Genomic DNA, 24,429 nt, shown 5'->3' on the forward strand with positions numbered 1-24,429 from the left:
TGTTATGCTTGTCATTGTTTCTAGTGGATGATTATGATGATAATCATGATGAAGTCAACGATGAAGATTGTGATGGTGTTGATAATACAGAGTGATCCGTTTGGGTATGGATAAAATGAAAACACCGTAAAACATTTACTACTGAACTTTATTTGTTGAAACTTTGTGCATACAACACTGAAAGATGGGAGATTCCTCAGAGCTCAACATGACCCCCATTACGCACCCTGCAGAACTCATAACGGTGATGCAATTCCGTTGTAACATAAGAGGGGTGATTTGTTAAAAAGCTTGAGTAATTTTTACTTTCAGATCATCAATGTTCCTGGATTTCTGTGAATAGACAATGTCTTTAACAAAACCCCACACGAAGAAGTCAGGAGAAGTTAGATCTGGGGAGTTTGGGGGCCTAGCCAAGAGATAGCTGCTTCTCGTACGGGTTTCGCCTGCGACATCCTGCATGTTTTTTTTTTGTAACACAGAACGTGTTTCTACAAATGTTCGATACCACAACATTATGGAATCATATTTAGGTACATTACGCACACCATATTCTGGTCATAATTCCCTTTGAACTCTTTTAACTCACTCAAATTTAGCATACCAAAGAACACATTGTGTCCGCTGTTGATTTATAATAGCCATTTTAATTATCTACGATTTTCAATTGTCCTTTCAGATTATGCATTGTTTATTGTCATATATGGAAACTCCCATCTTTTATTCATAATATAACCAGCATGAAATTTTTTCTGGTACCATAAAGCTTTATAATAAGATGGATCAGACTGTATGTGTGGAACAATATCAGAAGTAGCGGTATCACTAAAAAAAAATTCCCCGAACACTTTGGCCATCAGAAAATATACTTGAACTCTTCCAGAATCGAAGACGGTTCTCTAGTGTGGAGCAGAGGAAACTTTACAATCTAGAGTGGTATTCTAACCGTAAATGATGTTTCAAATACTACAACGTATGTAGACGCGCTTATTGCGATAGGCCTATGTGAGTTGGAGAAGAAAGCGCTTGACATACAGACCGTACGAGTATATACAGCTGTTAAATAATAATTAAGTTAGATTTGAAAAATAAAATACCGAAGCTTTTTAATCAAATATCTCTCGTGTTTAACTACGACACAATTTTTATTTGCTGTGCAGTTATTTACATTTAAAATTATTTAATATTTTCTTTATTTATTTGATGAGTTATCGCTCCGACTCAGTTGCAGCGTGTAGGGATGCAATCAAACATTTCTTGTTTCAATTACTGGTGAGACGATTTCAGAATAATGATTCTACCTCACAACTCGAATTTACTTTCCGTAGTGTTCATCCTATGTTATTTAAAGTAATAGTATCGTGGAGAAACGCTTATACCTAAGAATGTTTTGGTGGGGTTCAGAGTTACACTTCTGGTGGAAATAAAACGAACGAAAATATATTTTAGGTGAAGAAATAATGTTGATATTACTACCACAGTTATTATAAAAAGAGGGGGGGAATGGGAATATTATAAGGAAGATTTCTATTTCACTATTATTATTATTATTATTATTATTATTATTATTATTATTATTATTATTATTATTATTATTATTATTGCGAAAAAATGAGTAGCAAAAAGCATACAACATACGCAAGAGCAAGTATTTATGGAGATTAATTTTATCATTTATATTTTTAATATTGGTGTCGGGGGAGATTGTTGGAGATTGATTTGTACTCTTGGGGGAGATTAATAGAAATTTTGGAAAATACAATTTTTTGGAATTGGAGTATTAACTCAGTATGAATATTACTTTTTAAATAATTTGCATTTAAGGTTCACTCTTGGCGGAGATTAATGGAAATTTTGGAAAATACAATTGTTTTGGAATTGGAGTATTAACTCAGTATGAATATTACTTTTTAAATAATTAACATTAAAGGTTCGTTGGATTCTGGTAAAAGTGCGGTATGGCCAATAGACAATATTTGTTGGATTGAGACTGTATTTAACACACATTCAATGGAAACGAAAAAAACTTGCAGCCCTCAAATTAACACTTTCAAATAATTAGTGAAATGTTAAATTCTCCGTTTTTGAGTTCACTATGTAATAAGAACACCAGGATTACCTACTTCGATATATAACAAATTCAAGTGAAAAAAAAATAAACTCAGAATATGAAATTCGCTATAAAACGATGCAATAGCAATAATTCGCAAATGTGTTCATATTTCGCTACTAGAACTCTATTTCGCGATTTGTCATGATTGTTTTATCCGCATATTATTAATCAGAATCACTTAATTCATAAAGATGAGTAAAAATCTATTGTATATCTATTATGTCGTGATTTTTGCGATTTCCATTAATACCCGGCCCTGGACATACTGAAATCTTATATACCTACTTTTGTATACTCATTTGAGAAGTTTTATCAGGAAGTAATGAAGTTAATAACATTTTTAATTGGAGAAAGATAACACGAAAAGGTGCTTATGTATCAGTTATAGAATTGAAGAATGTGATCCCAAAACTTGTTCTGTTCATTTGGCCATTTTTTATTATTTATACATAGATATGATTTTTTAGACCTCTATCATTATATATTTTTTTAAGTTTCTTTTGTACCAATACAGTGCCAATCCTTATCTAAAAGTCTGTATTGTTGTGCACGTCACTTGAAAACTCTCTCAGTCCGTAGACCGGAGGATAAAAGAAACTAGACCAGTCCTGTCATAAAAATGGACTGAACGCGTTTTGGGATCAGACTCTTCAACTGAGTAATTCTAAGAGCCAATATTATTATAACTTCTCAAATTCTCTCTTAAAATCTATAATTAATGTCATTTTAGATCCATTGGTTTTTATTATTATTAATCAATGTTTAAATCAGTTTCCTAGACAACTTAAAACCTCTATAGTTTTACCTATACACAAAAATGGTGATACACACGTGCCAACTATAGACCGATTTAGTTGGTTTGTGTACTCTCAGAGATTTTTTAAAGTTTTACGTTCAAACAGTTGACTTACATATTTTGAGGAAAACAATTTACTGTGTAGGCTACAGAACAGTTTGGTTTTAGATCTGGCAAATTAGCTACTTTAGCTATTCAATATTTGGACCGTTGGATACAGCAAGCATTAGAGGATAAACGAAATGCTGCTGTTTGTATATGCGGCTTTAGTAAAGCTTTTGACTGTTTGCCTCAAATATTACGGTAAATAAGTTCTAGTTTTGTGGTGTAAAAGGAAAAAAAAAACATATCTATAATTAAATCATATCTTACGAGTAGATAACAAATTGTAGAAGTAAATGGTAAAAAACTTCTATTCAGCCTATAAATACAAGAGTTCCACAAGGGTCCATATTAGGTTCTTTTCTATTTACAGTTTTTGTGAACGGTCTACCAGCTGCAGTACCTGATGATAAAATTATTTCATATGCAGACGATACTACTGTTTTGAAACCTTTTAATGATATATAGTATAATTTATTTGAACGGTTTAGTGTTAATTGTCTAAGTCTTAATTTTAGTAAAATTCAGGCTTTTGTATTTAGTCTTCATAATATTGTTGACAGAGAAAAATATGCTAAATGTTAGGTTTTTATCTCGATAGAAAACTTACTTGGATGGAACATTCTCGAGCGTTGTGTGTTAAATTGTCAAAGGTCATTTGCTTATTAAGGGGATTAAAAAATTGATTCCCGCCATTGGTTTAATAAAAGGCTCTCATGGTTTTATCAAATCTCATTTGAATTATTATGAAATTTTACTGTGAGGAAAAACTATGACTGCAAAATATATTTTTGTTCAGAATAAGAAAGCTGCGCTTATTCTTTAGTGTTGTGATCCTTATTCAAATAATTTGGAATTTTGTTTCTTCATTATGAATATGTTTATGATAATACGGCGCATTCTCGTGAGACTCGAAATAACCATAACTTACAGTAACTATTCCCAAATATAGATTAGCCAAGAATTGTAACAGACATTTTGTTGTGGGTGTGAAACTTTTTAATAGAATTCCTATGAACATCATAAATATTAATGATATTAGAATAATTTCGAGGAAAAAATTGTTCCGGAGCCGGGTATCGAACCCGGGACCTTTGGTTTAACGTACCAACGCCCTACCATTGAGCTACCCGGGAACTCTAACCGACACCGATCCAATTTTTCCCCTCTATATCCACAGACCTCAAAGTGGGCTGACAACCGACAAGCAACCAACTTCGAGTGCACACTAACTCCGTGTGACTTAAATTGTGGTATTCTGTTAACGAACAGTGACGTGTATTATGCAAATCAAGATTTCAGGTATAACTCCCTGTAAAGTTGATTTCCACAAGGGTCCATATTAGGTTCTTTTCTATTTACAGTTTTTGTGAACGGTCTACCAGCTGCAGTACCTGATGATAAAATTATTTCATATGCAGACGATACTACTGTTTTGAAACCTTTTAATGATATATAGTATAATTTATTTGAATAAATCAACTTTACAGGGAGTTATACCTGAAATCTTGATTTGCATAATACACGTCACTGTTCGTTAACAGAAAACCACAATTAAAGCACACGGAGTTAGTGTGCACTCGAAGTTGGTTGCTTGTCGGTTGTCAGCCCACTTTGAGGTCTGTGGATATAGAGGGGAAAAATTGGATCGGTGTCGGTTAGAGTTCCCGGGTAGCTCAGTGGTAGAGCGTTGGTACGTTAAACCAAAGGTCCCGGGTTCGATACCCGGCTCCGGAAAAATTTTTCCCTCGAAATTATTCAAATCAACTTTACAGGGAGTTATACCTGAAATATTGATTTGAATGATATTAGAGTTTTCAAAACTAAATAAAAAACTCTTTAGTGGAACTTTCACACAGCACAGGAATATTATCTTGAATGTAAATCTAATTAATTTTGTCTAAACTTATTGTTCCATATTGAAAACCTCCCCGGAAGGAGGATATAACATCAAATTATTGAAATATGTGACTTAAGTGCAAAATAGTATACTACAATGCAAGGTTGGGAAGTGCTTTTTACAAAATCGAGGAAAAGTTTGAAAACCGAGCAGAGCGAGTCTTTCAATTTCCGAGATTTTGTAACGCACTTTACAAACGTGTATTGTACAATATTTTTTACACGATAATATATTTTGAAAATAATATTTGAAAATATCATAATATACAGTACGTACATTACACTATGAACAGCTGACTGAATGTTAGCAGTCAGTCTGGCCAACGTACAAACTTCGCCATCAACTTCAATGTGATGGAGTAAAAATGATTCAGGTACTTATAATATTTCGTGTTCAATTGGAATAATTTTTATTTATTTTTGTTAAGTGAAGTTTGAATTGTTTAAATAAAGTTCAGTGCATTTCAAATGCAGTGATTTGTTCCGTATAATGTATATTAACACCACCTTTTGCGTATGAATTTTACATGCATTGTAGGATTGTAGCATATATAGAAAGCAGTGGTTTTCATTACAACTGTAGAGCAGTTATTTGTAATATTTCAACATACTTATCTAGGTTTGAAACTCTGAATTCAGTAAAATTAACTGTCACTCGTGGCGGCCGTTTACTGTAACGACGAAAAAACACACTATCGTGCAAAAACGTAACTTTTAAGCATTCATTTATAACATTAATTATTGCACGCAAAACAGAATAAACTTGTATTCTTGATTAATCCTGTGGCTCTGCTAGTAAATATAGGTCTAATGAAATTTGCCGCAGAATATTTTCCTTTCTTTTGTGACAAATTATAATTTTGTTGGTCACATTCTTATTCCAGGGAGATCTTCAATTTTGAATTAGGCCTACTTAATGACTTCTCAAATAAACTAAACTGTGCTGAACTATTGTCCTCAAGAGTGGATTCGAACATTTTTAGTTATTTATTAACGATGTATCAACTACCAGATTAGACCTATTTAGCGTCGGTGGAATTGATGATAGCAAGATGGTATTGTTGAGATTAGTTCGACGATCAGAAACAGGATTTTCTGAAATTCGCCTTAATTAGGCAAACTTTGGAATAAACGCAACCAGATACCCAGAGCCAAAGCGAGAATCCGAGAGAAACTCTGAATCAGCAAGGAAACGCGCCTACCGCCTGAGCTATGCCGCATGGCTTATTCCAACGTGCAGGAGAAGAGAGGTTGAGGGAAAAACAGGGCGTTTTATAAAGATTTTAAACACTTTAGAAATAAAATACGGGGTAGTAAATGACTTTGCTCAAATGAAACAGGCATTTTGCTACATTAGTGGTACATTATGCATCGCATGCATAGAGATAGAATCCCAAAAGTCATGCTCCATTATCGTCCAAACGGGAAGAGATCTCTCGATCGTTCAAAGAAGCGCTGGATTGAAAATTCAACTGTGAGATCGTAACAGGCCATTTGGCCTAATACTTGAAGGGAAGAAGAAGAAGAAGACTTATTGTAAATAAATATACGTTTTGTTTTGTTAATTGAAATTCAAATTGTGAGTACTCATTTGTTCGCGTCCACGTCATATTAAGAGCAAGTGCATGTAAATTGCGTATAGCAGAATATAAGTAGGATAAGAAGTTAAAACTTGACCTGTGTGGAAACTGGAAATGTATTGTAGAGTGGTGTATACTTGATCTAAAAAAATAAACTATGATATCAGCCTTATTTGTGAATGAAAATAATAAAAAAAACACTTAAGAAAACGGAGTAAAAATAATGAACTTCAATTCATCTGAAACCATGGATTAATTTTTTTTGGTAAATTTTACCCCACTTTGTGGTTTGGAGATATTTCATTTCATAGAAAATAGGGATGGAGTACGTCAAGTGATATACCGTATAAGGCCTTCCCTAAAAATGTTTCTCCTCATCCAAACAAAAATTGAAATGACTACCTTGTTAGGTACAAACCTTCTCTTGCTCACAATATTAAAGAAAAAACATAATACCCTTTCATTTCAATGAAATAATTTCAAAATAACTTCATATTCTGGAAATTGTACAACAATTAATCCTTGCTTATGACCTAAAATTCTTACATGTAAATAGGTGAAATATTTAGACATTGCAATTGGTCAAAACTTACGTTGGGAAAATAAACATGTAGATTATCTTTGTTCTAAATTTTAAAAAAAGATAGATAAATATTACTAGTTTTGATCTCTTCTGAGATGTAGTATAATGCGATCTATTTATTTAGCTTCAATCCAGTCGGTTATTCAGTAAGGAATATTAGGTTGGGGAGATAGATCTGTAACAAAATTTGTTCCGTTCTCCCAGAATGAACTTATTCAGAGAATAACTAAATTTGTTTAAATAGGCATTTAGGTTATCCGACAAATATCATATAATTATACAGATTACAAAGTTTTAGGTATAAAAAAAGAATTGGGAATACACAGGGTGTAATAGTACATCACCGACAAACTTTGACAAATGATAGGTCACACAGAGAGGATAATTTTTTGTTAAGGAACATATGCTCAATGACACGTTATGCATTCTTTTTAGAAAAGCATTTTGCATCATGTATGCTGCATAAGTGTGCGCCTTAAGTTATTTCTGTAAAAAAATTACCGGAGATTTAACTTTTCGAATTCTTAGCTACTTAATAACGTGTCATTGAGCATAATTATGTTTCTTAACAAAAAAAGAAAAAGATCCCTCTGTGTGACCTATCATTCCTCAAAGATTGTCGGTGTAATCTTGTTACGCCCTGTATATACTGCATTATTAACACATTACCACTAAAACAAAACGAAATACTTTTCAAATTATCTATCTGTTGTGATATACTATTTCTCTCGCACTAATTGAATTTAACTTACGTGTAATACTTAGACTGATCTAAGGTATAGTTATAATTGAGGCTAGAAAATTTTATAATTATTTTATTAATAATTAATAACATACAACTTTAATGAATAATTTTAGGTTTAAAAGTATTGTATAAATTATGTTTGCAAAATTTTCTTTAACAGAAAAATATACTCTGAAGATTATTACTTTAATTTTTTGTTACAATTAATCTTATTTCATTTTGAAATGCGCATTCTTCATGCTTTTTATTATCTTAATTTATATTTTTACTTTTTTCTTTCCAAGAACATTCCCAAGTACAAGCTTTGGCTTAAGGGAGTGAGCTAAGTATAAATTATATGAAGTATTTATTGCTACATACTACAATACAAGATGAATACACAGAATAAACATAGCGCACACCCGTCTGAGCAAACTCGTGTTCGGGGCAGTTCCTATAAATAATAAAATACAATATAACAAAAATAATTCAATAAAATTACAAACTTGAATACAATAATTACGAAACAGGAACTACTAATATATAAAAAAGAATCAGATCAAGAACAAAATAGTTACAAGTTTCAATGAATAAATGTATGATTTTAAATGTTTACAAAACAGTTCAATAAATAATAATAATAATAATAATAATAATAATAATAATAATAATAATGTTAAAAAGAAGATGGGAAGTTAGGAAAAGGTATTTTTAGACAGTCGTTTCATAATGACGAATTTTCGATACTCATTTTAGTATTGAAAACTCATTTCTTTCCGCCTCCATAAATTAGCGTGCTTAAAAGTAAATTTCCGTACCTAAAAGTACTTTCAAGCATGCAAATGGTGCATCAGTATTCTTCATTTGCATTTATCTACATATTGGACGAGGAATATAATATTATGGTTCATATAAATTTTTACATACATGATCAGTCGGGCTAATTAGAAATACTGAAAAAAAAAATAAATTCCAAGTATTTATTTATTATAAATATTCGCACCACAATTATTCAAATTAGAAATTACAACATTTGAAGAAGCCACCGGCGTAGCTCTGTCGGCTAAGGCGCTTGCCTGCCGATCCGGAGTTGCGTTCGGGCGCGGGTTCGATTCCCGCTTGGGTTTATTACCTGGTTGAGGTTTTTTCCGAGGTTATCTTCAACCGTAAGGCAAATATCAGGTAATCTATGGGGAATCCTCGGCCTCATCTCGCCAAATACCTTCTCACTATCACCAATTCCATCGACGTTAAATCACCTCGTAATTGATACAGCGTCGTTAAATAACCAAGTTAAAAAAGGAGATTTAATACATACGTTATTTTCTTCTCGCAGGACACAGTTTTGTTCTTTAGCAGAATATTGAATCTCATTATTGTCTCCAAATTATATTTATCACTTTCGTTGTAATAATTATATATTCCAAAATTATATGGCAAGCAGAACTCCACTTAAACTACTTCCTAACAACCTGCAAAACAATCACCATAGCCTACTACATATCCAAAGGCAGTGAAATCTATCTCTTTCCAACGTATGTAATACTCTTTCGTATTTAACATCACAAGTTCGCTATTGCGATAGAACGAATTAATTTTATTCTCTTTAAAATAAACTCCATTAGGGATTCTCAAGCGACTGTCTAAAAAATCTTATGAAATACATGCGACCTCTTGGGGTCGGTGGACAATCTTCACTTCTGGTGCTTAAAACACTATCATTTCGCAACGTGTTGCATAAATAGCTAAGCTTATTATCAATTTTATTATTATAAAAAAATGAAGGATGCGGAGAAGTCGGGAAGCAAGAAGATATTTCTGTTGTATTTAGGTGATAGTTGTAAGAATATTGTTCTGACATCATCATCATCATCATCATCATCATCATCATTATTATTATTATTATTATTATTATTATTATTATTATTATTATTATTGGAGACAGGAGCGACTCTTTATTGGAATACACTTGATCTGTCCGTGTCATTTAGCATCTGCAACATGAATTACATAACAGCCAAAACTGATCGGAGAAAACCTTTACTATATCCTAGATCAGTGGTCGTCAGCACTCGCTAAAATGGGTAAAAGGTATTCGGTGCAACATCATATGCCCCGTCGTCAAAGAGAAGAGAGCATACCCGCCAGCAGCTACGGGTGCACCATAGTGCAGTTTCTCATCCGCGGGTAATAGACGCTAGCCCGAAGGTGCTCTGTGATGGTGACTGCTGTCCTCGATGATTGAGTTTAGGTGGGATTTTATTCATTTCTGGTACGATATAGCCCAATCTAGATTCATGTCATCGTGATTGCTACTTAGCCTCTCGTTTTCAGCATTTGTCCTCATATCACGAAATAGATATTCGCTCACAATACCATATCACACTCTCCATTCCTAAACACAGAACATCCTTCTCTCTTCATCTTTCACCGTCTCCTCATCTCTGGAACTCTCTACCACAACATGTCAGACACTGTCGGACATTGTCTAGTTTCAAAAATAAATTAAAATTGCACTTTTTCAACTCAGATTCCTTTCAGTTATAAGCCCTTTTCTCTGCGATAGTTATGTAAAAATATAGGCTATATATTTCTTTTCCTTCCTTTCCCCTTTTTGTTCCCTTTATCAGCTGACGAATTTATTATCATAACCTTCTATTGTGAATTTTATTTAATTTTCTTTCTTTTTTTATTATTTTATTATATTCTATTTTGTTATATTCTTCCTTACGTTTTCCATATTAACCATTTGTGCTAAATGAGTTGCTTTTGCTATATTCCAATGTATTTTACTTTTTTTCTATTATGGTATTATTTTCATGTTGTTTAGTGTCGATTTTATTATGCTATTATTATTTCTCATTGTAATATGTTAGTATTCTGTTCTGTAACTTTTTTGTCAAATTTTAACTGCTTCAATACTTTGTGACCTGGTAGAGTGTAAGAGAAGGCCCTATGGCCTTAACTCTGCCAGTATAAATAAAGAATTATTATTATTACTAACCGTACCCGTGCGCTCCGCTGCACCCGTTAGAAATAAATATGAAGTAATTACATAATAAAATAGGACATTTGATCCAGGAAACATTCGTGTTTGATAGAAGGATAAATCGTTTATTATGTTACTTAATTTAAATTGTATTAAAAAATTAAAATGCGATCAATTTGATCCAGAGACCACTCATTTGGTCATACAAATTATTTTAGGAAATACAGGAAACGAATGCCTATCAAGTTTTCTGTGCATAAGAAGCAATTTCAATCTTACCTGTCCTCGATTCACTCAGAAGTTACTGTAATAACATTACAGCATTATGTCCATCTAGAGAAACTACACTTTCCAATGGTGAATTACTAATTATTTATACAAATCGGTTAATTTAGCTTCCGATATTACTTCATACAAACACAAACATTCTCTGTAGGCTATGTTTAATAGCTTTCGATTGTTGTTGTCCAAGGCCCCTTATAGACGAAGTCATTTGTTTTTTGTTTCATTACACCATCTTAGATGGCGTTGTTCTTGAAATTTTGAAACTCATTTATCTCATTAAATATGAGTCCTATCAAAATTTTGCATGGAAACGTTTGTTATGTAATATTTTTCATGAAAATTAATAATAAGGGAGATATTTCGATTTATTTAATTCAAGCCCCCTTATAGCCCCTAAAAATATTTTGAATGTCATATAGCCTAAAATCTAAGTTGCAACGAACTTAATTTATATTCCAATTTTCATATAATCGGTTCAGCCATTATCACGTGAAAATGTAACAAACATCCAGACAGACAGACATACAAACAAAAATTAAAAAAAAAAACGATTTTCGGTTTCAGGGCGGTTAATTATATATGTTAGGACCAATTATTTTTGGAAAATCGAAAATTACCAGAAACATTTCGGCTACAGATTTATTATTAGTATAGATTATTTTTATTGCTATGTTTTACCAGTAACGAAGAAAGGAAAAAGTGCAGTTCAGCCCCTTTTTGAATAGACACATTGTTTCCTCTGTACCTAACGCCTCGTTTGAGATCTACCGGCTGATTTCAGTGCATGCGGTGCGAGGCGCGACTTCCGCTGGAGTTGGGTCGCTGTTGCGCGGCGCTGCAATTGACCCGCAGCGCTGAACCCTGACATGTGCACCGGACTTTTTAGTCAATCATAATTCAACATTTGATTAACCAACCGATGCCAATTGAATTCTATTTGATTTGTCCATTGACCCCGCTCCGCATCGATCACGCCACCGTAGGACTCACCTCTCGGACGCGAAGCCGGGAAACAGGCTGTAGGAGGACACCGGGGCGCGCAGGGCGCCCGAGGGCTCCGTCACGACGCTGGAGGGCGTCGACGACGTGGACGACGTGACGGGGGGCCTCGCCGGAGACGCGGGCGCCGAGACGCTGTGAACACAGGAGCCTGGTGAGTGGCAGGGCTCGCCCTCGAGAGCGGAGGTGGCGGCGAGTTCGTCGCTTGCATACCTCGGGCTGTAGCAGGCTGCGGGCGCCGCGTCCTCGGCCTCGCGGCCGTCCCCCGCGCGTTCGCCGGCCTCCGACTCGGGGTCGGTGTCGGCGCAGCTCTCGGGCGTGTCGGCGTGCTCCCGCGGCCCCGGCTCCACCTCGGGGGGACTGCCGCCCGCCGCCGCCGCCGCCTCCTCCACCTGCAGACGCCGGGAAGAGGGGGTGTAGACATGTTTGCACAAGAAACTTTTATGAAATTCAGTTTTCCCTGGATATGGGCCATATCTCACGTACAAATGCTCTCTCGCGCGCGTCTAAATGAATACAAATTTATATCAAAACTTTTCATCGTTCCTTCCTTTTGTCGAGTCGTTTTCTTTCTTCCCGAATGCAATAAAAATGTCTTTTGGTACGAAATATGCCCGTCCGGTTCCGAAACTTTGTTAATCTTATCCCTTATTTATTTCTTTTCTGTTCGCATATGGCTGCGATGTTGTTGTTCTCGAGTAGCTGCACTGAATGCAACAACTGCTCAACTCCAAACTTCGTTTAACTCTTATCTCCTTTACGCTAGCGTAGAGACTGTTCGAACGCTCGTTTAAAAATGTGCTCGAAATAAATTCTTTATAATCGCTGTTTTAAATGAAGTGTAAACGATTGCAATTGTACTTCTTAGAGAAGTAAGCTATGTCTACAAAGTTCATAATTTCATATTACTTTACTGTTTTTATGTTTAAAAGCAGATGTCTTTAAGAACTATTGTGAAATATCCGCCCACCCTGAATCTTTGTTAATCTCTTGTTATTTCTTTCTTCTTCTCGTCTCACTGCTCTCTTGTTGTTCTTAAGCAATAAACTTCAATGCAAAAACTGCACAAATAAAAACTTGGGCTTATTCTTTTATATCGCAATTTCAGACATGTACGCCTACTTGCAATAAGTTCTTTATAAAAAGACGTTTTCTGTTGCTTGTAAGCCATTTTTCATTATTTCCAATAGAACTGCACATGAGATGAAGGGTAAGCCAATGTAAGGGAAGATGGCACTAATCGATTTTATTAAAAAAATTTTACTCTAAATTTAAAATGCATATAACAACATTTAACTATGGAATATAACACAGTATGTACTGAACATTATATCCTGAAGGTACCTCTATTTCGCTCCAGTTATTATTCAAGTCTAGATCCAATGTTTTCCATTACATGATGCAATACGCCCACAGGAATTGAAAAAAACTTCATTACTAATGCTTTCTTTTCCGAGCGAGGACTCCACACCAAGACCTTCATACCCAATATACCCCATAGGCTTTCCTTATGCCTAGGTCCAAGCTACATAACCACTCAATTCTTGACCAATCATAGCCGCTTCAGATCATAGCTGTACAAAATGAACAAATGCCCTTCACCACTCTGCAACTGTCCCGAAAAACCTCCGCAAACAGCCCTTCACCTGATAATGGAATGCTCACAATTCGCAGGATCTCTACCTAAAGCACTACGGCTACTCCTCCGCATATGGTACTCAAACTCCACTTCAACACCGTTGAGATCGCTGCCTTCCTCAAGCATATCTTCCGCACTCTGCAAGAATAATCTTATTATTACTGTATACCACACTGTAAATTTCCCCACGTGATATGCCTCAGGCGAAACGCGGGTTGTAACCAATTTCTTGAAAAAAAAAAAAAAAAAAAATTCTTTGGTGCTTTTTGGAAGTAATTTTTAAACAGCAGTTAGCAGCAAATCTCAAAATGAAAATTTTGAAATTTCACAATTCCAAAAAAATTTTGCAGTAAAATATTTTTTCTTTTAGATTGAAAAGCAATTTTAGACATTAAGTAGGCCTATACATATTTTTTCAAAATAGAGCTTGACGATATGGAGATATGGAGGAATAAAATTTATAAAACGTAGTCCCTGTAACATTTAAGAGCGGAAGATGTAACCCCTTATAAACTCCGACATTCACTTCATTGTTTGCTTGGTAGTCTCTTGTCATCTCGGTGTTTATCGTCTTCCTACTCATATCAACAGTTTCCATTTCTTTCTTTGTCTATAATGTCACATTTTTTTTTCGGAAACTTCTTTATTTAACTTCATATTATTGTTGTTATTCTTCTTTCAAAAACAATTTCTACCGCAATTAATTTAGTTTTGTTTATCATTTGCTAAGTTTCACATCCCGAAGTATAGGCGTACTACTATTTTAACTATAGAGGAAGTGTTACAAATATGAAATAGGGATACAAATATGAAATATACGACCTGAGACGTGTTGTATTCTAGCGGAAGCCTTCCAAATTACTACGCACACAAATGAAATATTAGTAGCACAATCTAGTATATACAGTCGCGAAGCTCAATACGTACTAAATATGCATCCATAGATAGTTGCTAACCACTAGGATTGCTAATATCGCCTCATTACAGACAATGCGAAATAGTACCGGCACAGTTTATTGTTTCTAGCACTCCCACAAGTCAAGCTTCGTGACTATACCTATATACTAGACTGTGCTAGTAGCCTACGTATTATTAGTATTCCATCTTTATATCCCGATTTTCTGTTTCGTTACTAATGTTGGCACGTGTAGGAGGAGGGGGAAAACCCCACCTTCCAAAAAATTTAGAAAACAGTGGAATGAAAAGGCAATGCAAGAAGCTATATAACAAGTTCGAGAAAATACGTGAGAGACGATTAATTTGAATTCAGTATTACAGTTGGGAAAACACCTTCTAATGAAGATGCTGAATGCTTGTTCTGTGCTTTACTTAGTAGAGGCCATTTGACTGCAGTTTTGTTAATCTTGTAACTTGTTAATAGTATTCCATATTCGTGCCTCCATTTTTATGGAGGAAATATGTTAGATTTTGAGGAAATTTTTTTTTCAAATATTTTGTAACGTCTTACGAACTTCTAAGTCCGATGTACAATTCACAGGGATATTCAGCAATAAACAGGACGATACTTTATGTTCAGTATTCAAAACATGTAGGTTCTGAAACAAAAAAAAAAAAAAACAAAATGGTATTCGATATTTGTAACACTTCCTGCAACATTTTCTCCTATCATGTTGTCAGTCTTAGCGCCCTAGGTGCTTATCAATCTTACCATTGCACACGCGATTATAATTTTTAAGGGAGATAAAATCCTTACACACTTTCCTTCGAAAAATATTGATGCAGAGAAACCGACGTAATCGACTTAATGGCACGTTAAAATTTGAAAGGTACACAATGAGCCGATGTCAGTGACCGAATTGCGTATTTACCTAATTCTCTAAACAAAATCAACTTCTTTTTCTTCTTCGGTAAAGGCGTAGACAACTACTAAATAGGCTACTTAGATACGAAAGACCCATTGTGTGCCCCATAAACTAGAAATCAACTCAGAAGACCGTAGTTGGTAGCCAAATTTACAATGCAGCTGGGTTTGATTTTCCGAATTTCCTTCTGAGACAACATGTGTTTGCCGATTTATCGTTGCGTAATGTGGCTTAAATCTGGACAATCCGGCAGAATGTAAAGTGATGAACAACATCCAGCCACATTTTCTACAAGTTAGGTTATCTATTATGCCCAGTATATTATGTAGATGCTTACTCAAATACCAGAGTCTGGTCAGAAGTCCGGTTGACCATCTTATGATTATCCTTTCTAGAGTTAGGAGTTGTTTAGTTAAGTAAGGACTCTTGATTCTCCAATGAGGAGTTTGTCCTATCTCATGGCTGGTGTATATTCCCAGGCTTTCAGCAAACTCCTCATTAGGTTGTCCATTAAAGCCTGTTTGATTATACACTTTCAAATTAATATTCAACCAAATGATCTGGCAAGTTATCAGTTGCAGTATAAATAACAATAAGCCTATATTCGGTTTCCAAAATCTTTTGATAATTTGTAGTGGGCACCCCGAGAAAATCTGCCCAACACCATCTTTATCCACTATGAATTTCAAATGCATTCGCCAGGTTTTGAGATAGGATCTCCAGTGTGGGAAGCCGATGCTCTGAACTATTCAGACAACTACACACTTTAGAGAAGCAATCCCTTCAACTTAAATTCTAACAAACAAATTTGTTGGTAATCTTGAGAAAAAGAGGTAACGGATCATAGAATTAGGAAAACTATTTGTTGCAAACAAAACAGTCGTTATCAGTTGTCTTAGCATTCTGACAAGAGGAGAAAACTGCCGGGAGGTTCATCTATCAATATATGTGCGCGATTCTAAAGTTTTTGCGTAGGGTCTTGAGAGTAATGAGAAGCTGTGTGAGCTCCAAGGCTGCAGGCCACTTGCCTCAAGCCGAGGTTCGTCATCTTTCTGAAGTGATTTAAATAACTTTAGGATTGAATTAAGCCGTAAAGATCATATGGTGAAGAATGAGTAGAACGGAGAAAATTCTCTCCGGCACCAGGATTCGAACCCAGGTGGCTTAGTGGATAAAGCTTCAGCAGGTAGAGCTGAAAACCTGGGTTCGAACTCCGGTCCCGTAGAGAATTTTTCTCCTTTCTATCCATTCTTCACCACATGGTAATGCAGAATTCCTGCACGGAAATATATGTACTTCGGTACATCATAGTAATACCACAGTCTAGTATATACAGTTACGAAGCTCAATACGTAGAGAATATGCATCCATAGATAGCTGCTAACCACTAGGATCGTTACTATCGCTTCATCAAAGATAATGCGAAATAGTACCGGCACAGTTTATTGTTCCTACTACTCTCATCACCTCAAGCTTCGTGACTGTATATACTACTGGGTGTTCATTTCAAAGTGTGTCATGACGTCACTGTTGTGAGTCAGCGATTTGAAGCGAGTTTCGGCTTTTATGTCAGAGAAGTTGCCTATTATTCAAGGCGTTCAATCTGAACTTGAGAACGTGTACGGTATAACTTGAACGTCGTAGTAACAGATGGCGGTCTGTACGGTCTGTGTGCTACCATAACCTCTTTCGAACTGTGTTTTGCGCGGGCAAGTCGTAACTCACGCAGGGTATTTCTTATCATCGGTTGCGTACGGCAACATTCCACAATACAAATCAAATGCTCCGTGTCCATGTTCACCGTCGAAGTTAATGTCAACAAATACGTAAGTAATCGTCATAACCCTATCCACATAAAGAAAAAAACTCACCTCAGTACGTGTTTCCAAACAGTTCACATTCCTGCCACTACTGGCGTTACCGTACGTATCGATAAGTACCCTTCAGAATGAAAGCCGTACTTGCCAGGCAACTTCTCTGGCACATAGATAATACGCCTTTGCGGAAGTGTAGGAAGATTGAAATCTCTAGGCTCATCGGCTAGCCACATGACGGCATACAGCGAGCCATGACAAACTTTGAACTGAACACTCAGTATACTGTGGTAATACGTAAAGATGATGTTACTTGAATATAAAAAGATCTCACTTACTTTGTCTAGCTCTAGGTTTTCTTTGCAGTCCGGCTTGGTGGCAGCACCACCGGAACCAGCGCCACGTTCCTGCTCCTCTCGTTTCCGTTGTTCCTCTTTGAGGCGCTCGGCTTTGCGCCATTTCGCACGTCGGTTTTGGAACCACACCTGTAGTCAGAGATAGAATTTCGTTAAAAACACACGACATACTGTATCTATGCGGCCAGATGTTAGTCAAGTCTGGATACATCTCAGCAATATAACGTAAAATGTTTTGGTTTTCATTTTCTGTTGTGATAATGAATACCAACTGTAGGTTTTGTTTTAAGCGCTTCCTACCTTAAAAGAAATATACAGGGACATCATTTTATTTTTACTAACATTTCTAATATTAACCTGGCTATACCTTTGGATTAACGCCTGGGAACCGGAAACAATGTTTGCTTCCCCTTCCTACGACTAGAGTTCGATGATACTGGCGTAAAATACAAACAAATCACTTTACTAGGTACAGGAGGGAAGAAAAGTAGTTCATCCATTTACGTAAACTATGAAATATCGCGATTTTGAGTTTGATATTTTTCATTAGGTTTTTTTTAAAATCAAAATACAGTACTGTATGAACAATAAGTATTTCTACTCACGAACTGAGCTATCCATTCGCACGTATTCATTATGCAGTGTATATTATACTGCCTACAGCACATTAGTGTACTATATAGAGAATAAAGTTAAATTGAAAAATAATCATAATATAGATATTTAAACACAATTTTGAAAATGGTGGCCGTTTATGTCGATACAGGCTTCAGTTCTTTTTTGCATATTATCGCACTATAGACTATTGTACCTAATTCTAATTACCAGTTTCGTCCTTCGTACTAGTAACTCATGTTGAAATAATTCTGTACCTACTCTATAAAAGAGTACCTTACGTACTGTAAATTCAATCTTCACTTTTGCCCGTTCCGAAAAAATAAAATTACTCAGACATGCTATCTACTGTCCGTAGAAGTAGTTTTGTTGCAGGGTCGTAGAAAGGAGGGAAATCACGTGACATTTAATTAAAGAGGCCCTTTTATTTAAGTTATTTTAAACAGTTATATAATATAACGTACACGTCCAATTCCTAACAAATTAATGTTTTCAGAAAAGAGCTAAGACACCCCAGCCACTAGCCTTTACAGAGGGGCGAGCAGAAGCGGGTGGGGGAAACCGAGACGTGACATAGGCAAACGGACGACAGTACCTTTGCGAGAATATGATTCAATATTCAAAGCTCTTTCGTCACTGGAAAACGCGAACATATTTCTGGAACGTACTATATTCACTAACTGAGTACTGTTTGTGTTTACTATGACCGTAAGGCGATTTTGACTGTATACGCTTGGTTCTGTGTGGAGAACGATTGGAAGTTTACTAGTAGAGGGGTTGGGAGTGAAGTACATTCAAAAACTCAGGTACAATAAAAATTGAAGTAAAAATAAAATGATGTCCCTGTATATACAGGATGTTAAAAAAGTATCCAATAGGAGGTGCTCAATGTGACGTCCATGCATGGCAATGCATTCCTCTGCCTTTCGGCGTAAGGAATCAAGCACTCTTTCAAATTTGTTTTAATACGTTAATAATAAAATCCTGATAACGATCCCCAGTTAATCTCCGTGGTAGCACGTATGGCCCTTAATCTATCACCAAGAACGCCTGCCCATAAGTTAATTAAGATTCGGTTCTGATGTCTTGTTTCTTCAACTGCATGGGGATTTTCATCAGGCCACACATGCTGAATACGAAAATTCACATCATCATCTCTGCTGAACCCCGCTCATATCCGCAACTAAACTTTTGTTTTCCGTATTCCTTGCGACTTATTATTATTCCGTGCCAGGGGTGTCAACTACATTATGATTATCTGGTAGTCTGCTGTATTGTTGTATGCATTGTCATTGCCCATTTGTGGCTTAGAAAATGAATATCTGCCATTGAAATTGAAGAGCAATATTAATACAGAACGTAGAATTTAAATGAGAAAAACAATTAACAAGAGTTTAACAGTGTTCTAATTATTGTATCACGTGTTGATGTCAGTTCACAGAAAGTATTGGAAACGGCCTCATTCACTGCGTAAGTCTGTCTTGAAAATTATGTAGTAGTCTAATGTTTTCAGGAATATTGTTGATCTATTGCACTGTTTGACATTGATCTGGGACCATTTTGAACTCTTTCTGTGAACTGAGGCTAAAAAGTGACACAATTATAACATCTTACAATTATTTTTCTAATAACGTGCAGAAATACTGCATATCCGAAAAGAAAATTGGCATTGAAAGTTTCATGCATTGAAAATATTTCCCGCACTCACTTTTCGCACGCTTCCTAATAAATGCATCTGCAGAAGAAGGTTTTTATAATTAACACTTTATTAATAATAATATTCGAATGAAATGTTTCTATAGTGATTTACAAAATTTTCAATACAGCCCTTTCAGCCCTTGGATTGCAATATATAATTCTTTCTTTAAATTATATGCCTTGTATCATTGTTGTAATTAAATTTCAGTCGTACATGTCCATTTTCTAAGCCACAAAAGTTTCTTTTTAATTTATAGAAAATGTTTCTTTTTATTTTGCACGTTTTGGATGTTGAAGAATAAAATAAATGGAAATATAAGTATAATGTACCTCTTCAAAGATCCTGTCGCACGATTTTAATAAATGTAATTTAACCTATGGTTTTTGAAAACACGTCCAAAATATTCCTTTTTTCACCCCCTATAACGTTTATATTAAAAATAGGAAAAAATACTAGCAATGTTCCATACTTTTTACTCACATTGTATAAAGAATCCAACAGATCAAGAGGACATTCAGGTCCCGAATAATAAAATATGACTCTGATGGACCCGTAAGTAATTTCGAAAAGTCAGAGTTACTATCAACACACGCTTGGGGACATCAAATTCTTCTTCCATACAAATTATAATTCTGTAGTACGTGTAAGTTTCAGTAGGCCTATACATATAGAAGTTTTGACGGAAGCATATATCTTCAGAAATGGTTTTCTGAATGCTGATCTACAGAGTACTGCTGTAATTTCTGAACAGCCACTCTCATTTGCTTTCCATTCTGTATTTATGAGTCGATTTTATGACCTCTCGCACCATTTAAAGTTATGACTTAAGTGTTACAATAAAATCATGTTCGGCACTCTGCGTTCATAGGATTATATTCTTGATACTCACCTGAAAGTTATAATTCATTATTTTCGGTGTTTGATATTAAATTCAATGAATTATTAGGCCTGTTATTGCTGTTATTATCGTCATTATTCTTGCTATAATTCAGAATGACGATAAGAAACAGTTCAGAAACTGATAGGAGTATAACACCGGCAAAATTATAATACACATTTCCTGGTTAAAAATTGGAAAACTATTATCGAAAATGCAAACACTTCTACTGAATAACACTCTGGACTTGTAGCTTCTATAGCAGGTTAGTGCCAGAGTGCGGGTTTTAACTCCGCGAATTCGATATGTGCAGACATTCTTAGGCCTGCTTAGGCCTACTGCATGCAGAAACTACATTAATGCCACTTCTATACTTTTCAGATTAGGCCCTATTGGCCTATCCATTCTCAGCATGAAATTTTCACAGCCATAGCGATACAAGAATAATTGTCGGTACTTTATAGAATATTAATTGTTAATATTTTTTTCACTTTGTTGATATTTGTAAGTAATGTTTCACAAATAAATCTAAATATACTCATTACCTGTGTGAGAGACTTTACATTTTAAATAAAATTAAAACAATGTAGGCCTACTTGTTCTACTGCAGAATTTTCTACTAATTTCTCTTTCTTTTCTGATGGGCTCAGCGTCAAGAAATTTATTACTAGGGCCGTATTCTGTCCCAGGGCGTACGGAGTTAACCCTTTCTAACCCAAATTAAATTTACAAGCAATCCATGTTGAAACAAATAGCTGTATTAGGACCAATTCAGTGACCAAGTTACGGGAGTGGCAACATTTGAAACAAAACTATATTGATGAAAATGTATTGAAATAGAAGTTATCCAGCAAAATTTACCTTCATATGTAACACACAAGTATATAAATGCTATAAAGTTAATTATTGCCATATGGTATCTATAGGTAAGAAAGGGTTAAGGTTAGTTTTTCATAGATTATATTGGCGTGACCTGATGTTGGCGCGTAGCACGGGCACTATAAAGGAACATTTGCATATTGTTTGTTCTGCAGTTGACTTCACCTTGTAGATTGTTGAAAATACATTCTAGTGATAAAGATTGATATTACGATGACCTTTCCTACAATTTAAATGATATTAATTTAATTTATTTTTATTACTACCAATTCCTTAAAAATCCCAATACCGGTATCAAAATAATATCCATGAATCCTTTTCACTTTTTCGGTTAATTTTCATATTTAGAAATCACAACTTGATCATTTGTAAGATTAGGGTAAAATAATACCAATACCTTTTATTAAAAATATATTTAATAATTTTTCCAATTAAATCTCAAAATGTATTCGAAATAAGGGTCAGCGTTGTTTTAATTCGTAATTCACTTATCCTTCAAGTGTTGTAGTTCAAATTATTTAAATTCTAATTCTGTTATATTTATATATACAGGGTGAAAGGTAATCACTGCACCAAAATGAAACTGGTAATAGTTCATGAGGAGAGGTTTGAAAAATCTAAATAAGTTTTTTCCTAACATTCACAGTTTTAGTGGAAATCGTTATGTTTCTATGCAACATTTAGCATCAACATGGCTACTACAATAATCCTAGCAAGCGCGGCACTCATCCCTTACCTTCCCCTCTTCCTTTGCTGTACCTAGTCGACACTGCGCTGCGTTGCAAGATTTATTTTAACGATTTTCGTAATTATTCAAATTTAAATTCACGGCTAAACGGTTTAATTTGCAAAAGAAGACTCAGGACACTAATTATTCAGATTATTTTTACCTATCTGCTTGTGTAGCAATCAGCCATTTCTCTCTTGCCGTTACCACAACAGGGCGCTGCGAACATTGGACTATTTTTTCCTGCTTAACGGTGCTTCATCGAAGAAAAAGCGTAATAAAAGTTTTGTTATATTTAACATGTAGAATCACCTCTTAAATTTTGGTGCATCGGTCCCCTTCTATCCTGTGTACGCCCTGATCAATTCTGATGAGATAGGTGTGGAAGTTACGATTAGTACTGTCAAATAGTTTTTAGTAATTTATGATTCATTTTAAATGATCAGTGAAAATATGAACAAAAATTAAATTTATTGGGTTTTCTTCGTCGTCATCATTATAACCATTAACATCAAGGGAAAATATTTTAACTATTTAGTCCTTTCTTATAACATTAAAAATGTTCTGTTATTTCCATCTTTCTTAGTGTCTTCCACGGCTTGGTCTCTGGTTAGATGAAATAATTAAGTAATATGTGTAAGACTTAATAACATATAGTAGGCCTACATGCCCATCTACAGTTGTACTCGGGTATAGGTTCGATTCCGCTTGAGCTGAATACAAGACTGGATTTTTTCGAGGTTTCCCCAACTATAAAATGAATGTTGGTTATTCCCATGGCGACTATTCGGCCTCACCTCGCCAAACACTATCTCGTTATCAATTCTAAATAAAGTACGCTTACAAGTTGATACAGCATCATTAAATAACCGACTAAAGGATAGGATGTATAAGAGAGAAAACCGCAAGTTTTATGCGTGAATATATCTATTGGGATGGGATGTTAAATGAGAGGTACTTGTTGCTCATAAACTCGCTCCATTTGCGCTACATGTCTTTCTCTTCACTCAAATTCATTTGCGATTTTTTTTTCAATTTAGCTTGTCGACTGCTGATTGTTGCTCAATTGAAATTGTAGACCGGTTAATTACGAATTGTTTGACACCACTGCGAACTTTCTACCTCTTCGCATTCTCGAGTTGCAGCGCGACCTACCAATTCGTGTCTCAATTTCCCCTTCCGCGCGTATCGCTAATGACGTCATCCGCTCCGATTCAAGGTCACATTGGATACATTGATCTTTCTTCTTTCGATTGCCATATACTTCATTGGAATATGTCGTCTAGTTTAGAAATTATAGGCGCGACAACACTCGCCTGAAAATGTGTTGGTCGATTTTCTGGGATGGGTCCTGGTACTGGATCGAACTTATACAAACGTATTCACAGCAAAATAGCATACATAGATAGATCTAAGTAACTTTGTGCTGGTTTACTGCAAAGACTTATCTTGTTTATTGGGTATGAAAAGAGATGAATTGAGCATATAATATTGAAATAACTGCCCGAATATACCAACTAGGCTACACAATAAAGCGAAACTACGATCTCGGAAGTTGGACGCTGGGATTCTTCAGACAATTCACTTTAACAGTACGCTCGTACGTTTTCACGATATTTTGTCACAGTTTTATTCCCCTTTGTCCCAACAGTCTCCTGCCATTACACTGCTTGGAATGGATCTCGAATGGAAATATCGCATATGATAAAGCACATATAACGTATTTGCATCGTTTATTCAATGATACATCGCAGGCTGTTCTTCCGAGCGGAAAGACTTCCAAGCTCACATCGCATAAAAGAATTAAATACATATTTTACGTCGTGTGCGCCATTTCCGAAAGACATACCTTTCTGCGAAAAGGAAGGACCTCCGTGCTAAGCTCGACTGGTCGTATAAAGAAAGCCATGCAATGACCCATCGCTAGTTT

The 24,429-nt window shown here is 35.3% G+C and overlaps 1 protein-coding gene across 1 annotated transcript in view; it reads right to left on the reverse strand.

Moving 5' to 3' along the window:
- Drgx (Dorsal root ganglia homeobox) overlaps nucleotides 1-24,429 on the reverse strand; it is a 263,542-nt gene that overhangs the window by 106,722 nt on the left and 132,391 nt on the right. The window contains exons 5-7 of the mRNA XM_069843870.1: nucleotides 17,685-17,831; nucleotides 12,284-12,462; nucleotides 12,062-12,205 (exon numbers count right to left, since the gene is read on the reverse strand). Coding sequence (XP_069699971.1) covers nucleotides 12,062-12,205; nucleotides 12,284-12,462; nucleotides 17,685-17,831 — 470 coding nt within the window. The remainder of the gene's footprint in view (nucleotides 1-12,061; nucleotides 12,206-12,283; nucleotides 12,463-17,684; nucleotides 17,832-24,429) is intronic.

This window comes from Periplaneta americana, chromosome 13 (assembly GCF_040183065.1).
Source record: "Periplaneta americana isolate PAMFEO1 chromosome 13, P.americana_PAMFEO1_priV1, whole genome shotgun sequence".
NCBI lineage: Eukaryota > Metazoa > Arthropoda > Insecta > Blattodea > Blattidae > Periplaneta > Periplaneta americana.